A 22588-nucleotide genomic window follows, 5' to 3' on the forward strand; every position below is an offset into this window, starting at 1 on the left:
TACTCAGTGGGTTAGGGATCAGGCCTTGCCCTGAGCTGTGGTGTAGGTCACAGACATGGCTGGGACCCCAAGTTGCTGTGGCTGTGGACAATTTGACCCATAGCCCAGAAATTTCTATGTGCCACAGGTGTGGCCTTAAAAAAAACAAAAAAGGGGGGGGGGATGGGAGGAATTACTGGAACCATATGAATGAACTTCACAATCATAATACTGAGAGCAAAAAGCTAAACAAGGAGTAAATGATGTATGATTCCACTTTTCATTAATTTCTCAAAAAGGCAAACTTATCTACAGTAACAGAAAGCAGATGAGTCACTGCCTGGGGTCAGGAGTGGAGGGAGAGATAGACTTTTGGATGTTACGGAAATGATCTGTATCTTGATTGTGGTGGTAGTTCCAAGAATGTGTAAATCTGTCAAAATCCATCAGACCATACATTTTAAAAGGGTGTAGTTTATCATACATAAATTATACTTTAATAAATCTGTCCAAAAAATAGAACTGTAAGTAACTGATAATGGACCTACAACTGACAAATAAACCAAATAAAGCTAGGTGAAGAACAGGGTGTACTTCCCTTTCTGTAAAAAGATAAAAGGGAGGAAAGGAAACATGTGCTTATTTATGCACACAATGTGTATGGAAAAGCACACAAGAAACTAGTAATAGTGAAGACTTCTTCTGGGAGAGAGAACTATGGGACCAAGTGTCAGAAGTGTGAAAAAGCTTACTTCTCAGTATACCTCTTATTTTACTACGTAAACATACAACCTTTTCAAAAAAAAGTTATATTTCTCTGAAAATATTAAGTATATTTGGCACACTGGCCAATTATCTTCAAAGACATTAAATTATAACAGTATAAACCACTTACCTTACTGAAATGAAAATTACATGTAACTTTTTTCTTCAGGTTGATGGATGATGCGTCTAATGAATGATGCTTCCTATTAACTTCCTTTGTATTTGGCTATTAACCTTAAATATTTCTAAAAAAAAAAAAAATTCTATAGCTATAGTAAAACAATCATTAAAAAACATGAGTACAAAAACAGTATTGTCTATTCACTATTAAAACAACAGACTTTTAGACTAAATAAACAACGGATTAGTGACAATTTTTCATTCTACATACAAAAATCACACAACTACAATATGGCCACCATCTCATTTTTTACATGATATAACAGATTTGGTTCTTCTTCAAATAACTACTACCTTTTACCCGCATTCCCACCCCCTTGGAAGGAGTTTATTTTACCTCCCAAGACGCTGAGCTTAAACCATATGTTTTTTTTGGCCTCATGATGGACAGAGCTGCTGTCGCTCTGGCGTAGGCCGGTGGCTACAGCTTCGATTAGACCCCTAGCCTGGGAACCTCCATTCACTGCAGGAGCGGTTCAAAAAAAAAGGCAAAAAGACAAAAAATAAAATAAAATTAAATTAAATTAAAAAATGATCAATTACTTCTTTTCCTCTCAATTTCTAAATATTCTAATAATCTAAAACAACATTTGGCAGTTGGGACCTATCAGAAAAAAAGTCAGTTATTTATTTCAAAAAAAGAAGTAGGAGTACCGTCATGGCTCAGTGGTTAAGGAATCCGACTAGGTTGCAGGTTCGATCCCTGGCCTTGCTCAGTGGGTTAAGGATCCAGCGTTGCCATGAGCTGTGGTGCAGACTGCAGACGCAGCTCAGATTCTGCATTGCTGTGGCTCTGGCGTAGGCTGGCGACTGCAGCTCCGATTCAACCCCTAGTCAGGGAACCTCCATATGCCGCGGGAGCGGCCCTAGAAATGGCAAAAAGACAAAAAAAAAAAAAAAAAAGTAAATGACCACCTGTACAAGTATGCTAAGGATCACTTCACTTTAGTTTGCCCTATGTATTAAATCATCATTAACCTAGCATTATACAACTAATAACATCCCTCTCTATTAAATAAAACCTTGTAACAAGGGCTGAAATGCATTCACTCTCTAACCTGTTAAGAAATTGACAAGATTCCTCCACAACACAGCTAGCTTATTAACAGAATTCTAATGAAATCAATATTGGGACCAAAAAACAATAATCAAACTTAACGTAAACCAATCACTTTGGAAAACCCCCAATAACGTCTATGTAGAAAGATAATTTACAAGTTACATGTTAAAAAGTTCAGAGGGAGTTCCCATCGTGGTGCAGTGGTTAATGAATCTAAGAACCACGAGGTTGCGCGTTTGAGCCCTGGCCTTGCTCAGTGGGTTAATGATCCGGTGTTGCCGTGTTGCCGTGAGCTGTGGTGTAGGTCACAGACGTGGCTCAGATCCCGCGTTGCTGTGGCTCTGGCGTAGGCCGGGGGCTACAGCTTCAATTAGACCCCTAGCCTGGGAACCTCCATATGCCGCAGGAACAGCCCAAGAAATGGCAAAAAGACAAAAAAAAAAAAAAAAAAAAAAAAAAGTTCAGAGAATTTAAGAGTTAACAAATTTCCCAACAGTACTTTAAGATATATATACTCAAATTTTAATCATTAAAATATTTAGATTATACATCACCCAATATACTGTTTAAAGTGATTTTTAAAAACCATTTTATAAATGAGATAAATCTGTGATAAAACCATAAAATTCACCTGGTTATAGTGTACAATTTAACAATCTTTAGTGTTTTCAAAGTTGTGCAATAATTGCCACTAATTCCAGAATATTTTCACCATCTCAAAAAGAAACCCATTATGAGTCACTCTATACACAGTCTTTTATGGGTGGTTTATTTCACTTAACGTAATGTTTTCAAGGTTCAAATAGGATTGTAGCATTTATTAGTAATATCTTGTTCTTTATGGCTAAATACTATTCCATTGTATAAATATACCACATTCTGTTTACCTATTTATCCACTGACGGATTGATGAGATATTTCTACCTTTTAGCTAGGCTGAACAATGCTATGAATAATCCTGAGTGAGCTTTTATGTGAACATGTGTTCAAGTTTCCCAGGTATATATCTAAGAGTGTAATTGTTGAGCCACATGGAAATCCTAAATTTAACTTCTGAGGGACTGTTTTCCAAACCAGCTATTTCCACATTTCTCCACATCCTTGGGTTTGTTTTCTTTTGTTTTTCTTTTTAGGGCTGCACCTGTGGCACACAGAAGTTCCCAGGCTAGAGGTCATATCAGAGCCACAGCTGCTGGCCTACGCCACAGCTCACGGCAACACAGGATCTTTAACCCAGTGAGTGACGCCAGGGATAGAACCCACATCCTCATGGATACTAACCAGGTTCTTGATCTGCTGCGCCATAAGGGGAATTCCATCTCCACATCTGTTAACATTTGCTATCTTTTTCTTTTTAAATTTTAGTCATCCTTGTGTGTGTAAAATGGTATCTCACTGCAGTTTTAATTTGTATTTTCCTAATGACCATGTTGAGCATCTTTTCATGTGCTTTTTGGTCATCTGTATTTCTTCTTTGGAGAAATGTCTATATGAAACCTTTCCTCATTTTTAAAATTTGGTTATCTTCCTTTCATTATTGAAACAGTTTTTTATCTGGATATTAGATGTTCATCAGATGTATGAATCACAAATATTTTCTCCAGAGTTCCCATCGTGGCGCAGTGGTTAATGAATCCGACTAGGAACCATGAGGTTGTGGGTTCGGTCCCTGCCCTTGCTCAGTGGGTTAACAATCCGGTGTTGCCGTGAGCTGTGGTGTAGGTTGCAGACGCGGCTTAGATCCTGCGTTGCTGTGGCTCTGGCGTAGGCCGGTGGCTACAGCTCCGATTCGACCCCTAGCCTGGGAACCTCCATATGCCGCGGGAGCGGCCCAAGAAATAGCAACAACAACAACAACAACAACAAAAGACAAAAAAAAAAAAACAAGTATTTTCTCCAATTCTACTGGTTGTTTTTTTTTTTTTTTTTTTTTTTTTTTGCTTTTTAGGACCGCACCCGTGGCATATGGAAGTTCCCAGACTAGGGGTCAAACTGGAGCTACAGTTGCTGGCCTACACCACAAAAACAGCAACTTGGGATCTAAGCCAAGTCTGCAATCTACACCACAGCTCACAGCAACACTGAATCCTTAACTCACTGAGCAAGGCCAGAGACCAAACCACATCCTCATGGATCCTAGTCCGGTTCATTAACCACTGAGCCACAAAGGGAACTCGCTCTTTTCACGTTTTTGAAAGAGCTCTTTGATGCACAAAAGTTCTTAATTTTGATGAAGTCTAATTAATCTATTTTTTCTTTGGGTGCTTGTGATTTAGGTGTCATATCTAAGAAACTATTACCTAATCCAAGACTGTGAAAATTTACCCCTATGAATTTTACTGGTTTTAGCTTACATTTAGCATTTGATCCATCTCGAATTTATTTTCTATGTGGTGTGAGGTAGGGGTAAAATCTTCATTCTTTTGCATGTAGATGTCCAATTGAACAAGCACCATCTGTTAGACCATTTTTTATCCACTGAATTACCTCGTCACTCTTGCTGAAAATCAAATGCCCACTGGTTTATTTCTGGACTCTCAATTCTGCACCACTGATCCATATTACCTTATGCCAATACCATAGTCTTGATTATGATAGTACTGTAGTAGGTTTGGGGTTTTTTCAGGAGGTATAATAGACATATTTTATTAGTGTTAGGTATACAACAGTTATTTTGATATGCGTTTACATTGCAAAACTGTCACAACAGGTCTTAGGTTTTACTTTGCTTTTTTTGTCTTTTGTTCTTGTGTTTTTTTGCTTTTTTTTAGGGCAGCACCTGCAGCATATGGAAGTTCCCAGGCTAGGGGTCAAATCAGAGCTGTAGCTGATTGCCTACACCATGGCCACAGCAATGAGGGATCTGAGCCACGTATTCGACCTACACCACAGCTCAGGGCAATGTCGAATCTTCAACCCACTGAGCAAAGCCAGGGATCAAACCTGCATCTTTACATTGGTCAGCTTCATTACCACTGACCCAGGATGGGAACTCTAGGTCTAAGTTAATATCTGTGATCCTAACAGCAGAAATTAACACAACATTGTAAATCAATAAAACTTAAAAAAAATTAATTTAAAAATTTTTTAAATCTGTAATCTTAGTTATAAAAATTTTTTTCTTGTGAAAAGAACTTTTAAAATCTATTTTCAGGAGTTCACACTGAGTCACAGTGGAAACGAATCCGACTAGCAACCATGAGGTTTCAGGTTCAATCCCTGGCCTCACTCAGTGGGTTGAGGATCTGGCATTGCCGTGAGCTGTGGTATAGGTCACAGACGCGGCTCAGATCTAGCGGCGGCTGCAGCTCGAATTAGACCCCTAGCCTGAGAACCTCTATATGCCATGGGTGCATAAAAAACACAAAAATAAAATTAAAATCTACTTTCAGCAACTTATAAATATGAAATAAAGCATTATTAACTAAAATCACCATGATGTACATTACATCCCCGTGAATTATTTATTTTATAGGTGGAAGTTTATATCTTTTTAACTCCCCTTCACCCATTTCACCCACCCATGCGTCTGGCAACCACAAATCTGCTCTCTGGTTTATGAGCTTGTTTTTTCTTCTTTTGGGTTTGTTTTTAATTTTGTTATATAAGTGAGGTCACACAGTATAACACTGTGATTTATAAGAATATATGTTTGGTCAGATGTCCAAATACGTCATATATATTTGGTCTTTGCCCATAGTTCCTGGCTCATAGCTCACAAAGTCCTTGGAATTTGTAGAATTAAATGTTAAGAGTAATAAAGGGTCTTTTGTTATGCTAATGACACAGTTTTAGGAAAGCACCTAAGGATGAGAGCTAGGAGCCAGTGGAACCAAACTTTTTTTTTTTTTTTTTTTTGTCTTTTTTTTTTTGCTATTCTTTGGGCCGCTCCCGCGGCATATGGAGGTTCCCAGGCTAGGGGTCGAATCGGAGCTGTAGCCACTGGCCTACGCCAGAGCCACAGCAACGCGGGATCCGAGCCGCGTCTGCAACCTACACCACAGCTCACGGCAACGCCGGATCGTTAACCCACTGAGCAAGGGCAGGGATCGAACCCGCAACCTCATGGTTTCTAGTCGGATTCGTTTCCCCTGCGCCACAACGGGAACTCCGGAAATTTTAAATTACCTGTATGGCTCATATTTATGACTTTGTACTATATTTTTATTGGACGATGCTAATCCTGACCTAGAAAATAAAACCAGAAAAGGAAAATTAATATCAGTTTCAGTGTGTACCTGCTAAAAATGATATAGGTTCCCACCATGCTGAGTACTACCAGTGGGCTCCTATTTTTTTTTTTATTGAAAAGGTAGGAACTCAAGGCAAAGATGCAGGGATATTTAGGCAGACCCAGAAGAGGCTGAAAACTCCCAAATTCCCCTCAATGTCCCATGCCTGCAAAGGTATACCACCTCTAATGAGCTTTCTGTGTAAAAACCTTTCAGTAACTGCACCTGAAGCAGGTGCCTCAAAAAGAAATACTGGAGTTCCCGTCGTGGCGCAGTGGTTAACGAATCCAACTAGGAACCATGAGGTTGCGGGTTCGGTCCCTGCCCTTGCTCAGTGGGTTAACGATCCGGCGTTGCCGTGAGCTGTGGTGTAGGTTGCAGACGCGGCTCGGATCCCGAGTTGCTGTGGCTCTGGCGTAGGCCGGGGGCTGCAGCTCCGATTCGACCCCTAGCCTGGGAACCTCCATATGCCGCGGGAGCGGCCCAAGACATAGCAACAACACCACCAAAAAAAAAAAAAAAAAAAAAAAGAAATACTATGAGTTCCCGTCATGGAGCAGCGGAAACAAATCCAACTAGAAACCAAGACGTTGCGGGTTCAATTCCTGGCCTCGCTCAGTGGGTTAAGGATCCGGTGTTGCCGTGAGCTGTGGTGAGGGTTGCAGATGCAGTTCAGATCCTGCTTTACTGTGGCTGTGGAGCAGGCCGACAGCTGCAGCTCCAATTTGACCCCTAGTCTGGGAACTTTCATAGGCCACAGGTGTGGCCCTAAAAAGAAAAAAAAAAAACATTTGGGGGAATGAAGGAGGGGAGAAGAAGTGGCGAAATTTGGCCCAAGTAGTTTATCAACATTTGATAATTTATCAATGCCTGCTCTAGAGCACACTGGAGCTACATTAAACAGCCTGTTAAATTGATTAACTGAAGCCTAGACTCAAGAGTGGATTGGAGTTCCCGTCGTGGCTCAGTGGTTAATGAATCCGACTAGGAACCATGAGGTTTCAGGTTTGATCCCTGGCCTTGCTCAGTGGGTTCAGGATCCGGTGTTGCCAGGAGCTGTGGTGTAGGTCACAGACGTTGCCTGGATCCCAGGTTGCTGTGGCTCTAGTATAGGCCAGCGGCTACAGCTCTCATTCAACCCCTAGCCTGGGAACCTCCATATGCTGTGGGAGTGGCCCAAGAAATGGCAAAAAAGACCAAAAAAAAAAAAAAAGACTGGATTAGTCAATGAGGCTGAAATGTCCACATTTCCCAGATATACCTAAGGAGTCCAAAAACTTAGGAAGATGGGATTGCTAGATTGAATTTACTATAGTCACTCCCTCAGCCATACAACAACTCAACAATAAGCAGGTCTGCAAACACTATCACGGTTCTTATAACTGGATCTGAGTCCTGGTCACTTGGGGCTCCTCATGCCACTATACCACAGGGTAAAGAAGGCAGCTGTACATGACTGACACCTAAGCTGCTGCAACACAATGAGAGCAAGGAGGACTATTTCTAGAACCCACGGGATTCACTAGGGCATCTCCTGGAGCTTCTTTATTCAGTACCTTGGTCAGTGGACAACAAAGAAGGGACCACCAAGTACTCAGTTTCCACAGAATGAAAATCCTCACCAAATTAAACTCATCCAGTCCAATGTTGGCATAAACCAACATGAAATAGGTAGATGAAGAAGATAACCTAACCACTATTATTTAATTTTCATGACCACTTGCAGAAGGGAGGCCCACAGCTAGCAGCAGCTTTATGCTGTTTCTTTTCTTACCTTCTGCTCCAACTTGTATGAAGGGCTAAAGGTGGTGGGAATGTTTTAAGTTGCAGGTGAAAAAAAAAAAAAAAAATCACTGAATTCACATCACACACACCCTCCACATGATACAACAATATGATCTTAACAATAAAAAGAGAAAAATGCATCCTAATGTTCATCGCGGCACTATTAACAACAATGTTCATTGTTGCTGCAAGACATAGAAGCAACCTAAATATTCATCAACCGAAGACTGGATAAAGAAGTGGTGTATACATATACATACAATGGAAAATTACTCAGCCATAAAAAAAGAATGAAGTAATACCATTTGCACCACAACTGTGTAAGTCAACTATATTCCAACAAATTTAAAAAGAGAGAAAAATGTAGAGCAGACAGTACAAATAACACAAATTAACAGATTTAACCCTGAATATATCAGAAATTACATAATAAATCTTTGGACCAAATCCTCTAGATAAACTGATTATGAGACTTACTTAGAGCATAAGGATACAGAAAAGTTTAAGGACAAGAAAAAGAAATAAACCAGGAGTTCCCATCATGGCTCAGCAGTTAATGAACCCAACTAGCATCTATGAAGACGCAGGTTCAACCCCTGGCTGTGCTCAGTGGGTTAAGGATCCAGCGTCGCCATGAGCTGTGGTGTAGGTTGCAGACGCAGCTCTGATCCTGCATGGCTGTGGTTCTGGTGCAGGCTGACGGCTACAGCTCCAATTTGACCCCTAGCCTGGGAACCTTCATATGTCTTGGGTGCAGCCCTAGAAAGACGAATAAATAAATAAATAAATAAATCCATAAACCGTGTAAATACTAACCAAAAGAAAGCTGGTATATCTACATTAACATCAAAATAAGAACCTCAAGACAAAAAAGCAATATTAAAGGGTCATATTCTAATGATAAAAGCATCAATTGTGACAAGAATATAAAACAATTTCAAACTCCATGCACCTAAAAACGTGATCTGAAATTCCCAAACTGACATATATAGCCCCCTAACTGAAAGAACCACAAAGAAAAATATTTAAGTCCAAAATTGTAACTCAGAGATTTAGAAAACATCCCTCTTTGCAAATGACAGAAAAGGGAGACAAAAACACAAATGAACAAAACACCCCACTAATTATACAAAATCAATGAACACAAGTAATTTTAAATTTGACTTAGCAAATATATACAAAATATTATCCTAACAACTGCCAAATATATTATTTTCAAGTCACACATAGAACATTTCAAGTATTCCTAAATACAAGACCTAGGAGTTCTGTTGTGGCTCAGCAATAACAAAACTGACTAGTATCCATGAGGACACAGGTTTGATCCCTGGCCTCACTGGGTGGGTTAAGGATCTGGTGTTGCCATAAGCTGTGGTGGAGGTCTCAGAATGAGGCTCGGATCTGATGTTGCTGTGGTTGTGGAGTAGGCAACACTAGATCTATAGCTCTAATTCAGTCCCTAGTCTAAGAACTTCCCAAAGCCTCAGATGCGTCCCTAAAAAGACCAAAAAAAAGAAAGAAAGAAAAAAATACAAGACCTAAATCAGGTCTCCACAAACATCTAAGAAATGATACCAGAGTATGTTCACTGATCATGATGCAATGATACTAGGAATGTATAACCCATAAAATTCTAAGTAGAAAATGCCCAGATGTCTGAAAATTTTAAAATCTATTCTACATATACCATAAGAAATGACACTGAAGAAAATTACAAATTTAGAATTCCCTTGTGGCACAGCAGGTTAAGCATCCAATGTTTTCATCACAGTGGCTTGGGTTGCATCTGTGGCACGGGTTCAATCCCTGGCCCAGGAACTTCCACATGCCATGAGTGCAGTCTCCCACCCCACCCCCCAAAAAAAGGAAACCACAAAGTGGTGAACTTGTCCTACCGGATATCAGCATTTACTATAAAAGCAGAGTAATAAGTAATGTGTGATACTGGATAGATTAAATAAACCAATGGAACAGAACAATGACACATAGAGTACCCAGAATCAAGCTCATCTATATGGTCAACTGGTTTATGATATATAATGCCACAGCTGGGAAAATAGATTTTTATTAAAGAAATAGTGCTGGGACAACTGGATATCATATGGGTAAATAAGTGAAACTGGATCCCTACCTCATACCACATATTAAAGTCAATGCCAAATGGACTGATTATAGATATAAAATTTTAAAGACAAAACAAAACTACAGAGGATTAATATGTACATATTACATTTTTTAAATCCTAAAAATTAATAAAATAGTTAATCAAAGGAAAAAATGGACAAGAAATCTGAACAAGCTCATCACAAAAAAAAAAAAAAAAAAAAAAAAGGAGTTCCTTTCATGGCACAGTGGTTAACGAATCCGACTAGGAACCATGAAGCGGGTTTGATCCCTGCCCTTGCTCAGTGGGTTAACGATCGGCGTTGCAGTGAGCTGTGGTGTAGGTCGCAGACGTGGCTCAGATCCTACGTTGCTGTGGCTCTGGCGTAGGCTGGCAGCTACAGCTCCGATTCGACCCCCTAGCCTAGGAACCTCCATATGCCACAAGAGCAGCCCAAGAAATGGCAAAAAAGACAAAAAAAAAAAAAAAAAAGAAGAGGAGAGGAAAAAGAAATCCAAAAGGGCAATAGAAAAATACCACAATGGTCTAAAATTAAGTCTGAGAACACAAAGAATGTATTTGCTGCCAGCAGCAGTATTATTCGCACAAATACTTTGGAGAACAGACCACGAGAGTAACCAACCCACAATGAAATAGACAGAATGAAGGATCCCAAAAGGAACCTTTAGGCTTGTGTGGGTAGGTTAGGGAAGGGATTAGACCTGATGTTTAAGTATGAAAAATATTACTGCCAGGCACATGATTTTTGGAGAAAAACTGCCCTAGTATCTTAGAAAATTAGGCAAAAGAAAATGAGGCTATTACTAACTCCACAGAAAAAAGAAAAGGGGGATACAGTTCCAGAAGAATACTAAGCTTAGCAGTAAACAATATTTACATTACAACACCACTCACTATTGCCTTACCCAGTAACTGAAATGTAACTTTAGGTATATGGGGAGGAAAGCAGAAGACAAATTCTCAATTAGGGAGGCAGAAAGTCAGTAACATCTGAAACTGATCAATCAAAATATGACAGTTATTGCACACCCCAAAACTAATGAGCTAGATACTAAAGAAAACAGCTAGGAGAGTGAAAGTGGTAGCTTGTAGAGAAAGGTACTGGGAGGTGGGGGAAAGGGACAATACCATTTTAAGGCTTTTAGTGTTACTTTGAAAATTCTGAGAAAGTTCTCCAGTTTTAGTGCATTTCTGTCCACTTATCCTGGCATTCAACAGGTCTACTTTATTGGCATATAAGGGTTTCAGTCTTTTTTTTTTTTTTTTTTTTCTTTTTTTTTTTGTGGCCGCACCCGAGGCATATGGAGGTTCCCAGGCTAGGGGTCAAATTGGAGCTGTAGCCATTGGCCTATACCACAGCCACAGCAAAGCAGGATCTGAGCCACGTCTGCGACCTACACCACAGCTCATGGCAACGCCGGATCCTTAACCCACTGAATAAGGCCAGGGACTGAACCTGCATCCTCATGGATACTAATCAGATTCGTTTCCGCTGAGCCACAACAGGAACTCCTCAGCCATATTTTAAACTTAGAATGCACAGTGTATTTTAAAATTTCACCAGAACTGAAGTTCTGAAAATTATTTACCATAATTCACTCAACACATACATCAAAGAAAAAGAGAAGAGATAGAAATAGAAGAGAATATAATTTGATGGAGTTCCTGTGGTGGCGCAGTGGTTAACGAATCCGACTAGGAACCATGAGGTTGTGGGTTCGGTCTCTGGCCTTGCTCAGTGGGTTAACGATCCGGCGTTGCCGTGAGCTGTGGTGTAGGTTGCAGACGCGGCTCGGATCCCGAGTTGCTGTGGCTCTGGCGTAGGCCAGAGGCTACAGATCCAATTCGACCCCTAGCCTGGGAACCTCCATATGCCGTGGGAGCGGCCCTAGAAATGGCAAAAAGACAAAAAAAAAAAAAAAAGAGAGAGAGAGAATATAATTTGAAATACAAAAAAATGTAAACCCACAGAATACTATTCATGGAGAGATTTTTACTGGATCATTAAATATCTGAAACTTTAACATATTAACAAGTGAACCCCTAATCTTGCCTCCTAAACCTAAAACTTCCAAAGGATTTACCCCCCATCTCAGTAAATGACACGTTCCTCTTTAATTGTTTAGAACAAAACCTTGAAGCCATCCCCAACTTTTCTCTTAAGCTTCATATCGACTCAATCCATTATTAACCCATATACCTTCCAAATGCATCCAAAATCTGACCTCCTAACATTACTACTACTCTGCTCCAAGCCACTGTCCCTCAGCTGGATTTTTTTTTTTTTTTTATGGCTACATCCATAGCATATGGAAGTTCTCAAGCCAGGGATTGAATCCAAGTGGTAGCTGCGGCAACACCAAATTCTTTTTCTTTTTGCTTTTTATGGCCACACCTGTGGCATACGGAGGTTCCCAGGCTAGGGTCTAATTGGAGCTATAGCTGCTGGCCTATGCCAGAGCCACAGCCAGGGATCAAACCCTGGCCTCGATCAGCGGATTAAAGATCTGGCGTTGCTATGAGCTGTGGTGTAGGTCACAGACGTGGCTTGGATCTGGCGTTGCTGTGGCTCTGGCATAGGTCAGCAGCTGTAACCTCATGGTTCCTTCCTAGTCGGATTCGTTTCCGCTGCACCACAATAGGAACTCCCTGTTCTTGGTATTTCAAACATCATTGAAAACTTCTGGCCATCTTAAGGTAAAGTAATTCTGTCAGATTTACTGCAGAATCCAGCTCCGTACACCTCTCAATTCCAAAATAATTTACTGAAGGAATATTCCCCAAAATAATACAAAACACTCCTCAGTTCCATAAAACACTTGTGAAAATTCAGAAAGCTGTCTAACCAGCCAGGGAAAGATTCTGCTTCTGAGATCACAGGATAACTTTTCAGCAATACTGAGTCTGAACTTAGCACAAAGCAAAGACTATAAGTCTACCAATACCATCAGACTTTTCACACTGAAGACCTTCAATTGGCACATATACAGTCTTAAAAGGTCCCTACAAATTATGCACATCCACCAACCAAATGCAAGCTCCTCCTATTGGTTATCTCTTCCTTTATCTTTCTTCTGACTCTCCTTCCACTGTTTTTTTTTTTTTCTTTTTTCTTTTTTTTTTTTTTTTGTTTTTTTTTTTTTGTTTTGGTCTTTTTGTCTTTTGTTGTTGTTGCTATTTCTTGGGCCGCTCCCGCGGCATATGGAGATTCCCAGGCTAGGGGCTGAATCGGAGCTGTAGCCACCAGCCTACGCCAGAGCCACAGCAACTCGGGATCCGAGCCGCGTCTGCAACCTACACCACAGCTCACGGCAATGCCGGATCGTTAACCCACTGAGCAAGGGCAGGGACCGAACCCGCAACCTCATGGTTCCTAGTCGGATTCGTTAACCACTGCGCCACGACGGGAACTCCTGTTTGTTTTTTTTTGTTTTTTTTTTTTTTCCTATGCCCACACCTGCGTCATATGGAAGTTCTCGGCCTAGGGTGTTTCACTGGAGCTGCAGCTGAGGCCTATCTATTAGATGCCAGTAGCACTGTGCCCTCAGTCTAACAATCAAATTTATCTTCAGGAGTTCCCGTCGTGGCGCAGTGGTTAACGAATCCGACTAGGAACCATGAGGTTGCGGGTTCGGCCCCTGCCCTTGCTCAGTGGGTTAACGATCCGGCGTTGCCGTGAGCTGTGATGTAGGTTGCAGACGCGGCTCGGATCCCGCGTTGCTGTGGCTCTGTCGTAGGCCGGTGGCTACAGCTCCGATTCAACCCCTAGCCTGGGAACTTCCATATGCCGCGGGAGCGGCCCAAGAAATAGCAACAACAACAATGACAAAAAAAGACAAAAAAAAAAAAAAAAAAAAAAAATTTATCTTCAGACAATGCCAAATGGCCCCGTGTCCTCATGGGTACTAGTTGGGTTTGCGACCGCTGAGCCACAATAGGAACTCCTAAAACTGATACATGTTTTATTTAATAACTCAATTTTCTGATGAGTCTAAAACTACACATATATAATCTGTATGTATATGAATACATGCGTGTGTGTGCATTTTTTTGGCGGTGTCCACAGCATGCAAAAGTTCCCAGACCAGGAATCTAACCTGCATCACAGCAGTGACGAGCAGTGACAACACAGGATTCCCAACCCACTGCACCAGAAGAGAACTCCAATCTAAAACTATGTATTTTATGGAGTTCCCGTCATGGCCCAGTGGTTAACGAGTCCGACTAGGAACCATGAGGTTGCGGGTTCGATTCCTGCCCTTGCTCAGTGGGTTGATGATCTGGCATTGCCGTGAGCTGTGCTGTAGGTTGCAGACATGGCTCGGATCCTGCATTGCTGTGCCCCTGGCGTAGGCTGGCAGCTACAGCTCTGATTAGACCCCTAGCCTGGGAAGATCCATATGCCGCGGGAGCGGCCCAAGAAATGGCAAAAAGACAAAAAAATAAAAAAGGAAAAAAATAAAACTATGTATCTTAGGAGTTCCCATCATGGCACAGTGGAAACATATCCGACTAGGAAACACGAGGTATTGGGTTCGATCCTTGGCCTCGCTCAGTGAGTTAAGGATCTGGCATTGCAGTAAGCAGACACAGCTTGGATCTGGTTTTGCTGTGGTTATGGCGTAGGCTGGCAGCTACAGCTGCAAGTGGGCCCCTAGCCTGGGAACCTCCATATGCCATGGTGCAGCCTTAAAAAGACCAAAAAAAGACAAAAAATAAATAAAAAATAAAACAATGTATTTTAAATACACCAATGATAGATCTTAAATTCCTTACAGAGAAATTATCTAAGTACTACGTTTCTTCTAAAATGGAACTGTATCTGCATTATAAGAGAAAACAGTATAAAAAAAAGAATGTACTATCTGCAGGGGGAAAAAAAGTTGAATTATATTTGCTCTTCTCTTAACCATCAGTAAGGATGATACAACAGGAGTTCCCCTGGTCGCACAGTGGGTTAAGGATCTGGCACTGTCACTGCTGTGGCTTGGATTTGACCCCTGGCCCAGGGAATTTCCGCACGCCCTGGGCCCAGCCAAAACGGGGGGGGGGGGGGGGGGGGGGGTATGATACAATGGAAACATTTCCTAATATAAAGTCCTTAAAACAGTTCCTGGAGTTCCCATAGTGGCACAGCAGAAACAAATCCAACTAGGAACCATGAGGTTGCGGTTTTGATCCCTGGCCTTGCTCAATGAGTTAAGGATCCAGCGTTGCCGTGAGCTGTGGTATAGATGGCGGATCCCAAGTTGTTGTGGCTGTGGCAGAGGCTGGCAGCTGTAGCTCCGACTGGGACCCTAGCCTGGGGAATTTGCATATGCCGCAGGTGCGGCCCCAAAAAGACCAAAATAATAATAAGCTATAATAATTAATATTATTTATATAATAATTTTTTGATAAAAAAAAGCATAAAAAAGAAAAATTTTACCTTAGTTACTCCTGGTTTCACTTAACTACTTAGCAGCTGTAACTCCATATTACCTTTATCCCTTCAGCTAATAATTACATTAATTCTAAACTATTTAAGTATTTACATTTAGGCAGTAGTTCTCAAAGTATGGTACCAGGATGGTGGAGATTTCAGAGACATTTTCATGAGTTCAAAATCATACATGGATCAAAAATCCATTCAAAGTGCAAAGAGAACAAAGCATTTTAGTGCAACACTGTCTGACAAGTATATAGATGTGGTTTCAGGTTCTACATTGCAACCAATATTTAAGAAATTGCCACTTGTTGAGTTTTGCCATAGAGTCAGAGAAAAATATCACAATTATCCAAAAATGTTGTTTTTCTGAATATAACGCAATGATCCTCACCCCAACCCCTACACATTTTTAATGAAATGTTATATCAAATTATCTGAAAAGTACTCTTTCCAATACATTGGTGTGAAGCTGGACTTTCTTCACATGCTTCAACCAGAACAACATATAAAGATTAAATGCAGACACTGATAGAATTCAGCTGTCTTCTATTAGGCAAAAAACACTATAAAAAGATTTACAAAAATGTAAAATAGTTGCCATTCTTTCACTTTTTCTGTTTTGGAAAATAGTTGTTTTCCATCAAAAAATATTATTTATATTAACCTGTTATTAATTTATTAGTTATTTTTCAAAAAACTAATATATTTAATTTCAAATACTGATTATCAATAGGTATAACCCATATAAACAAAGTCATTTAGAATCCTATATAATTTCAAGAATGCAAAGGGATTTTGACCAAAAAGTTTGAGACCACTATATTAAAGTAATATTTAATACCCTATTTTTATTTATATTCTGAGTTTTTATCTCTGTGAATCTCACACATGCAACTTCATAAAGCTGAAGAGATATGGTATAAATCTTGCCTTCTTCAGGTGTAATATAACGCAATCAAGCACAAGATGTAGCTCCCACAAAAAAGGATAGTCAGGCAAACAGAATGATGTATTTGTCAAAAGTAGCCACAGCAGCTGAATATAGAACTTATGCAGAAATAGAGTCAAAGAACTTTCACGGTGTCAAGAAAAAAGGATGCACAGAAAAACATTAAGGTCTGGGCTTCACAAAATTAACAGTCCTTAAGAGCATTACGTGTGGTAACAATTTTACTAGCGTTTGTTTCTCACTACCACTAAAATTCTTATCACTTGCAGTTGAGATTATTCAAATAACTGTGTGTACATAAATCTGCTAGCAAAACTTATGAAAAACACTTAACTCCACTGTAAAAACAATCCATTGTATATTGCTAATCTCCTTCATTATTAGAAAAATTAAAGTCACCTTTGTGCTATAATGAATTACCAAGCTATAAAAAGGGCCATCTAGCAAAAGGGGTTAACGGCATTCAATAAATTAAGGTCCTTTTTCAGTTATTCTGTAGGCATAATTTATCAATTTAAATGCCTGGTATAAAATCTTGAGGCTGATATTTTTTAAAAAATTATTTTTCACTGCAGAATTATAATACTAATCAATGAGAAATGACAGCGTATTTTCCCTCCCCAGGAAGTACTAAAATAGGCAGAAGCTCATAAAGCAGGGCAAGCTTTATTCTAAGAAAGATACTTTCAAAGTCACATATCTGACCTAAGGGGCATATACTGCATTCAGCCTAAAAGTGGCAATTGTCTCCGTTAGTTTTCTCATTTCCTCACATGCCCTGGGCCTGAATTTGCAGCTTCCAAATTAAGCACTTTTAAAGCACCTTTCATGCACTCTCACATCTAATTCCATCGTGAGATTTTTTTTTCCAAATTAAAAAAACTTCGCAGTTGGTGCCCCGTGTAAAGCAGAAACTAAAGAGCTAATCAGAAGAAGCTGAGTCAATACAGCATGGTTCACGACATTCAAAATGTTTTAAACTGAAATCCTGTTTTACCCAGTTTTTTAAAAATAATGTTTCGGTAGGGGAAAAAGCAAAGCACACCCACATCCTACTCTTCCACTAAGCAACATTCTTTTATTAGTTTCTGGAAAGGCTATTTATTGAAATACCACTTGATAATACTATTTAAATACGGTGTGTTGCAATTACTTCCTGCTTCAAGAATCCCTTTTCAGCTCTCCAAAAGCTTTACAGGAAACAAGGTTTACAGAACTTCTCAAACCTCAACGACTTAATGCCTTCTCCCTTCCCCGCCCCCTCTCCTGGAAAATACAGTACCTTTTGGGTTTTCAGAACTCAACCCCAGGAGGATGGGGGCGGGGGGGAGGTTGAGAGTGTGAGAGTGCTGTCCAATTTTTGGACTTACTATCTATCTCATTCTGCCTGAGTAAAACAAACCCCCGCTGCAAAATAATCTTACGAATAGTGATCAAAATCGAAGATCCAATTCCCTTCTGCTCGCATCGAGCTCTACAAACTTCTCTCGAGCCCTCAACGTATCCAATTTCTACTCCGGGGCAGCCCTACCCTGCGCCCAGACCTTCAAGTCCAACCAGAAACACTCTATGACCTTGGACCCGGGCCACCGCTCCCCTCCCGGGTTAAGGGCTGGGAAACCAGGAGCCCCACATCCCGCCGCGCAGACTGCAGAGGCCGCGGGGTTCACGCGGGGTCAGTGGGTGGCGGCGGGGGCAGGGGGACAGAACCGTAGCACCGCAGCTCCGCCGGGGCTGGTGCGGCTGGACCTGGGAGACACCGGGCAGGAGAGACGCCGGGGGCGAGGGCCAGGCCCGGGCTACCTGCGGACGGGCGGGCGCCAACACCGCCCCGGCCGTCGTAATGGATGCACGCCACCTCGGGGCTCCGGAAGCCCGCGCGGCCGCCGAGAGCACCGGCCCGACCCGATTCTCAGCCACGGCCCCTCATTACCTGTGACCGCCTAGCGGGATGTGGCAGGTGATGCGGCGACTAGGCAACCGACACGGGCAGGCTGCCTGCCTGCCTCGGGCGACCGCGTTCTCCGAGCCGCCCACTCTCTACCAGGGGCGCCGAGAACTGAGACCCGAGGAGTAGGAAGAGGCGTGCGAGGCAACGACCCAGAGGGTGGGACAGGAAGGGGGAGAAGCGTCCGGCTCGCCGGAGGGGCTGGCAGCAGCGCTGCGAGGACGCCGGGGGCGCGACAGCGGGCGGCGGAGCCGGTGGGGAAGCTCGCGTACCTTCCTCACTCCTGGCAGAGAGTCCGACGCGAGCCCGTAGACCGCCTCACATCCGGGTACCCAGGGACGCTCAGCTGCTTCTGCCGCCACCGCCGCCTCTCCCGCGGCGCAGAAACGGCAAACTTCCGGCGACGACGGCGACGCCTCGCCCGTCAGATGGGAGTTACCTGGGACCGTCTTGGGCGCGCTTGCGCAACGCTCCTCTTCTGCTCAAACCGGCTCAGCTGACATGCCCAGAAGACGAAGATGGCCGCCACGCTCGTTGCGTGTCACGCAGTTTTTCACCCCGTCCTGGACGGCCGGGCGTCGGGGAAAGGCGAGCCCGCGTCCGAGCCCAGCGCAGGCGTGATGGGAGGCTTTGCGCGCACCCCGCGGGCGGGCGGGTGCCTCAACTGGGAAGCGGCGGCCACTGGCCTTTCCCCGGATTGTCTGTTGGTATAAACCACCTCCACGCCCCCTCCCCCGCCCCCGTAGCGGTGGTGGTTTCTCTTGAAAAATCCCTCAGTATTGATTCTTTAGGTTGTAGGTACTGCTCTCTGAGACTAATAATTAACATACCTTTAATTTTTTTCTGATTTGTAGCATTATTATTTATTTAAATGACTTATTCTGACTTGACTCTGTATCTCATTGTTTTCCTTTTTTTCTGTTCTTTTTAAATTTTTTTCTATTTTATAGTGATTTTTATTTTTTCCATTATAGTTGGTTTACAGTGTTCTGTCAATTTTCTACTGTACAGCAAGGTGACCCAGTCACACATACATGTATACATTCTTTTTTCTCACATTATGCTCCATCATAAGTAACTAGGTATAGTTCCAAGTGCCTTTTCTTTTTTTAATTAATTAATTTATTTATTTACTTTTTTTTTTTTTTTTTTTTGTCTTCTTGCCATTTCTTGGGCTGCTCCCTCGGCATATGGAGGTTCCCAGGCTAGGGGTCGAATTGGAGCTGTAGCCACCGGCCTACACCATAGCCACAGCAACGCGGGATCCGAGCCGCGTCTGCAACCTACACCACAGCTCATGGCAACGCCGGATCGTTAACCCACTGAGCAAGGGCAGGAATCGAACCCGCAACCTCATGGTTCCTAGTCGGATTCGTTAACCACTGCGCCACGACGGGAACTCCTCTTTTTTTAATTTATTATACTTGATTTACAGTGTTTCATCAATTTCTGCTGTAGACCAAAGTGACTCAGTTACACATGTACCTGTATTGTTTTTCTCACATTTTCCTCTATAATGTTCCATAACAAGTGACTAGATACCATTAAAAAACAAAACAAAACAAACAAAAAAAAAACCCTATGGAATGGAGAAAATAGTTGCAAAGAATGCAACAGAAAAGGACTTAATCTCCAAAATACACAAACACCAACTCTTACAACTCAACACAACCCTGTTGAAAAATAGGCAGAAGACCTGAATAGACATTTCTCCAAAGAAGACATTTGGATGGCCAACAGGCACATGAAACAATGTTCAACATCACTAATAGAGAAATGCAAATCAAGACTGCAATGAGGTACCACCTCACCCTAGTCAGAATGGCTATCATTAATAAGACTACAAGTAACAAATTTTGGAGAGTATGTGATAAAAGGAAACCCTCCTGCACTGTTAGTGTGAATGTAAATTGGTACGACCATCATGGAAAACAGCGGGGCGATTCCTCAGAAAACTGTAGAACTACATATGATCCAGGAATCCCACGCCTGGGCATATATCCAGACAAAACTTTTCATTGAAAAAGAAAAATATGGGAGTTCCCATTGTGGTGAAGTGGAAACGAATCCGACTAGGAACCATGAGGTTGCGGGTTTCTTCCTTGGCCTCAATCAGTGGGTTAAGGATCCAGCATTGCCGTGAGCTGTGATGTAGGCCGGCAGCTACAGCTCCAATTGGACCCCTAGCCTGGGAACCTCCATATGCCATGGTGCGGCCCTAAAATGACCAAAAGAAGAGGAGTTCCTGTCGTGGCTCAGTGGTTAACGAATCCACCTAGGAACCATGAGGTTGCAGATTCAATCCCTGGCCTTGCTCAGTGGGTTAAGGATCCGGTGTTGCCATGAGCTGTGATGTAGGTTGTAGACAAGGCTCGGATCCAGCGTGGCTGTGGCGTAGGCCGGTGGCTACAGCTGCGATTAGACCCCCTAGCCTGGGAACCTCCATATGCCGTGGGAGCGGCCCTAGAAAAGTCAAAAAGACAAAAGAAAAAAAAAAAAGAAAGAAAAAGAAAAATACGGAGTTCCCATATGGATCAGCAGTTAATGAACTTGACTAGCATCCATGAGGACTCAGGTTCAGTGCTCTTAGTGGGTTAAGGAGCCAGTGTTGCCATGAGTTGTGGTGTAGGTCGCAGACACAGCTGTTGCTGTGGCTCTGCGGTAGGCCATTGACTATAGCTCTGATTGGACCCCTACCTGGGAACCTCCATATGCCCAGGGTTTAGCCCTAAAACGACAAAGAAAGAAAAGAGAAAAAGAAACATACCTTTAATCTTGGACCTGGGCCAGTGCAAAGTAAAGGGGAGGTGATCCACCCTTCTCTCCTTCCCCAGAGCCTGTCTAAACTCGGGACCTCAGCTTCTCCTTACATACCCTCTTCCTTGGGCAGCAGTGTGGTGTCAACAAGAAATTGTGGAAATTTCCACCAGATTTAACCATGGTGAGTGTTCAGAGAAAGCCTCTTAGAAGACTCTAGATATAGAATCCAGGGCTCTTGCACTATGATCCTTGGCTTTTGAACACAAATTCTGTGCTACTCTTTGCGTTGCACAACTGTGGGGATGGGTAAAATGGTACTCTTGCCTTTGAGAATCTGGAGAGTGGTGATCATAGGTGGGTTCTCAGTTCCTGCCCTTCTTTTTTTGGAGCCAAGTCCACCCAAACTGCAGTCGCAACTTGGATCTGGTGCTGCTGTGGCTGTGGCTGTGGCCGGCAGCTGCAGCTCCAATTCGACGCCTAGCCTGGGAACTTCCATATGCCACGGTGTGGCCCTAAAAAGACCAAAAACAAAAACAAAAACAAAAAAACAAAACCATAGTAAATACTGCAATAGTAAACAATCATCATCAATTGGTTGGTTGAATTGGAGGAAGTGGGACTGGGGACATGGAGGGGCCACAGTAAGTTGTGCATGAATTTTCCACCAAGTAGAGGGTCTGTGCCTGTAATGCCAGAGTTTTTACAGGGTCAGCAGCATACTTTAATGGCATGTGCCAAAAGGCTTAAGTTGGGGAAAAACTCAGGAGTAGACTTCAAACCTGGTTAAAGCTGGTTATCTACTAGAATATCTGGCCTATATTTGCCTTCACCTTTTTTTTTTCTGCTTTTTTTCCTTTTAGGGCCACACCTACAGCCTATGGAGTTTCCAAGGCTAGGGGTCCAACCAGAGCTGCAGCTGCCAGTCTACACCACAGCCACAACAATTCAGGATCTGAACTACATTTGCTACCTATGCCACAGCTCACAGCAATGCCAGATCCTTAACCCACTAAGCAAGGCCAGGGATTGAACCTGTGTCATCATGGGTACTAGGCAGATTTGCAACCTGCTGAGCCACAACAGGAACTCCAGTAATTCAAATTTGATTTATAATTCATGTCTGCAATTTATTCTAGATTTGCTTTTCTAAAACTAAATATACTCAGCTATTTAAGCATGCTATGAAAATAGCTTGCTTTCACAGTACTGTGTTATAAACTTCAAAGTTGGTTCATTTGATTTTTGTTATCTATTAAAAAATAATCATGATCCACTAAATAAATTATCTTGCTTGACTGAGCTTTCAAAGATCATATAAGCATGCAGGGAAATTATCTTAGTAAAAAGAGAGGCCTCCATTCCTGAGAGCTCCTGAGG

General features: G+C 42.2%; 2 protein-coding genes across 6 annotated transcripts in view; one reads left to right on the top strand and one right to left on the bottom strand.

Moving 5' to 3' along the window:
- ESCO1 (establishment of sister chromatid cohesion N-acetyltransferase 1) overlaps positions 1 to 18849 on the bottom strand; it is a 90925-nt gene extending 72076 nt beyond the window's left edge. For 2 of the 4 annotated variants that reach the window (XR_002345054.2, XM_021096164.2), the window contains exons 1-2: positions 18724 to 18849; positions 875 to 989 (exon numbers count right to left, since the gene is read on the bottom strand). The gene's annotated coding sequence lies outside the window, so the exon portion shown is untranslated. Of the gene's footprint in view, positions 1 to 874; positions 990 to 18436 lie in introns of all 4 variants that reach the window. The other 2 variants (XR_002345055.2, XM_003127852.5) reach the window with 1 other exon arrangement.
- On the top strand, positions 12017 to 19341 carry LOC146402759 (uncharacterized). 2 transcript variants are annotated; one of them, XM_084964320.1, is made up of 2 exons: positions 12017 to 13300; positions 16153 to 19341. In XM_084964320.1, the coding sequence occupies exon 2, from the start codon at positions 18073 to 18075 to the stop codon at positions 18448 to 18450; it is 378 nt and encodes a 125-aa protein (XP_084820446.1). In that variant the 5' UTR covers positions 12017 to 13300; positions 16153 to 18072; the 3' UTR covers positions 18451 to 19341. The 2 variants fall into 2 exon arrangements, with proteins under 2 accessions (XP_084820446.1, XP_084820447.1); XM_084964321.1 differs by having other exon boundaries at positions 12019 to 13296; positions 16149 to 19341.
- The last annotated feature ends 3247 nt before the right edge of the window (positions 19342 to 22588 follow it).

The sequence above is a fragment of the Sus scrofa genome, chromosome 6 (assembly GCF_054392235.1).
Source record: "Sus scrofa isolate SSC_HxYL_T2T_F1_AM1 chromosome 6, Sscrofa_HxYL_maternal_Yorkshire_Landrace_v2.0, whole genome shotgun sequence".
Classification (NCBI taxonomy): domain Eukaryota; kingdom Metazoa; phylum Chordata; class Mammalia; order Artiodactyla; family Suidae; genus Sus; species Sus scrofa.

What these genes read in the sequence shown, in the direction of transcription:
- LOC146402759 (XM_084964320.1), top strand. Translation starts at nt 18,073, where the DNA reads ATGACCTTGGACCCGGGCCACCGCTCCCCTCCCGGGTTAAGGGCTGGG.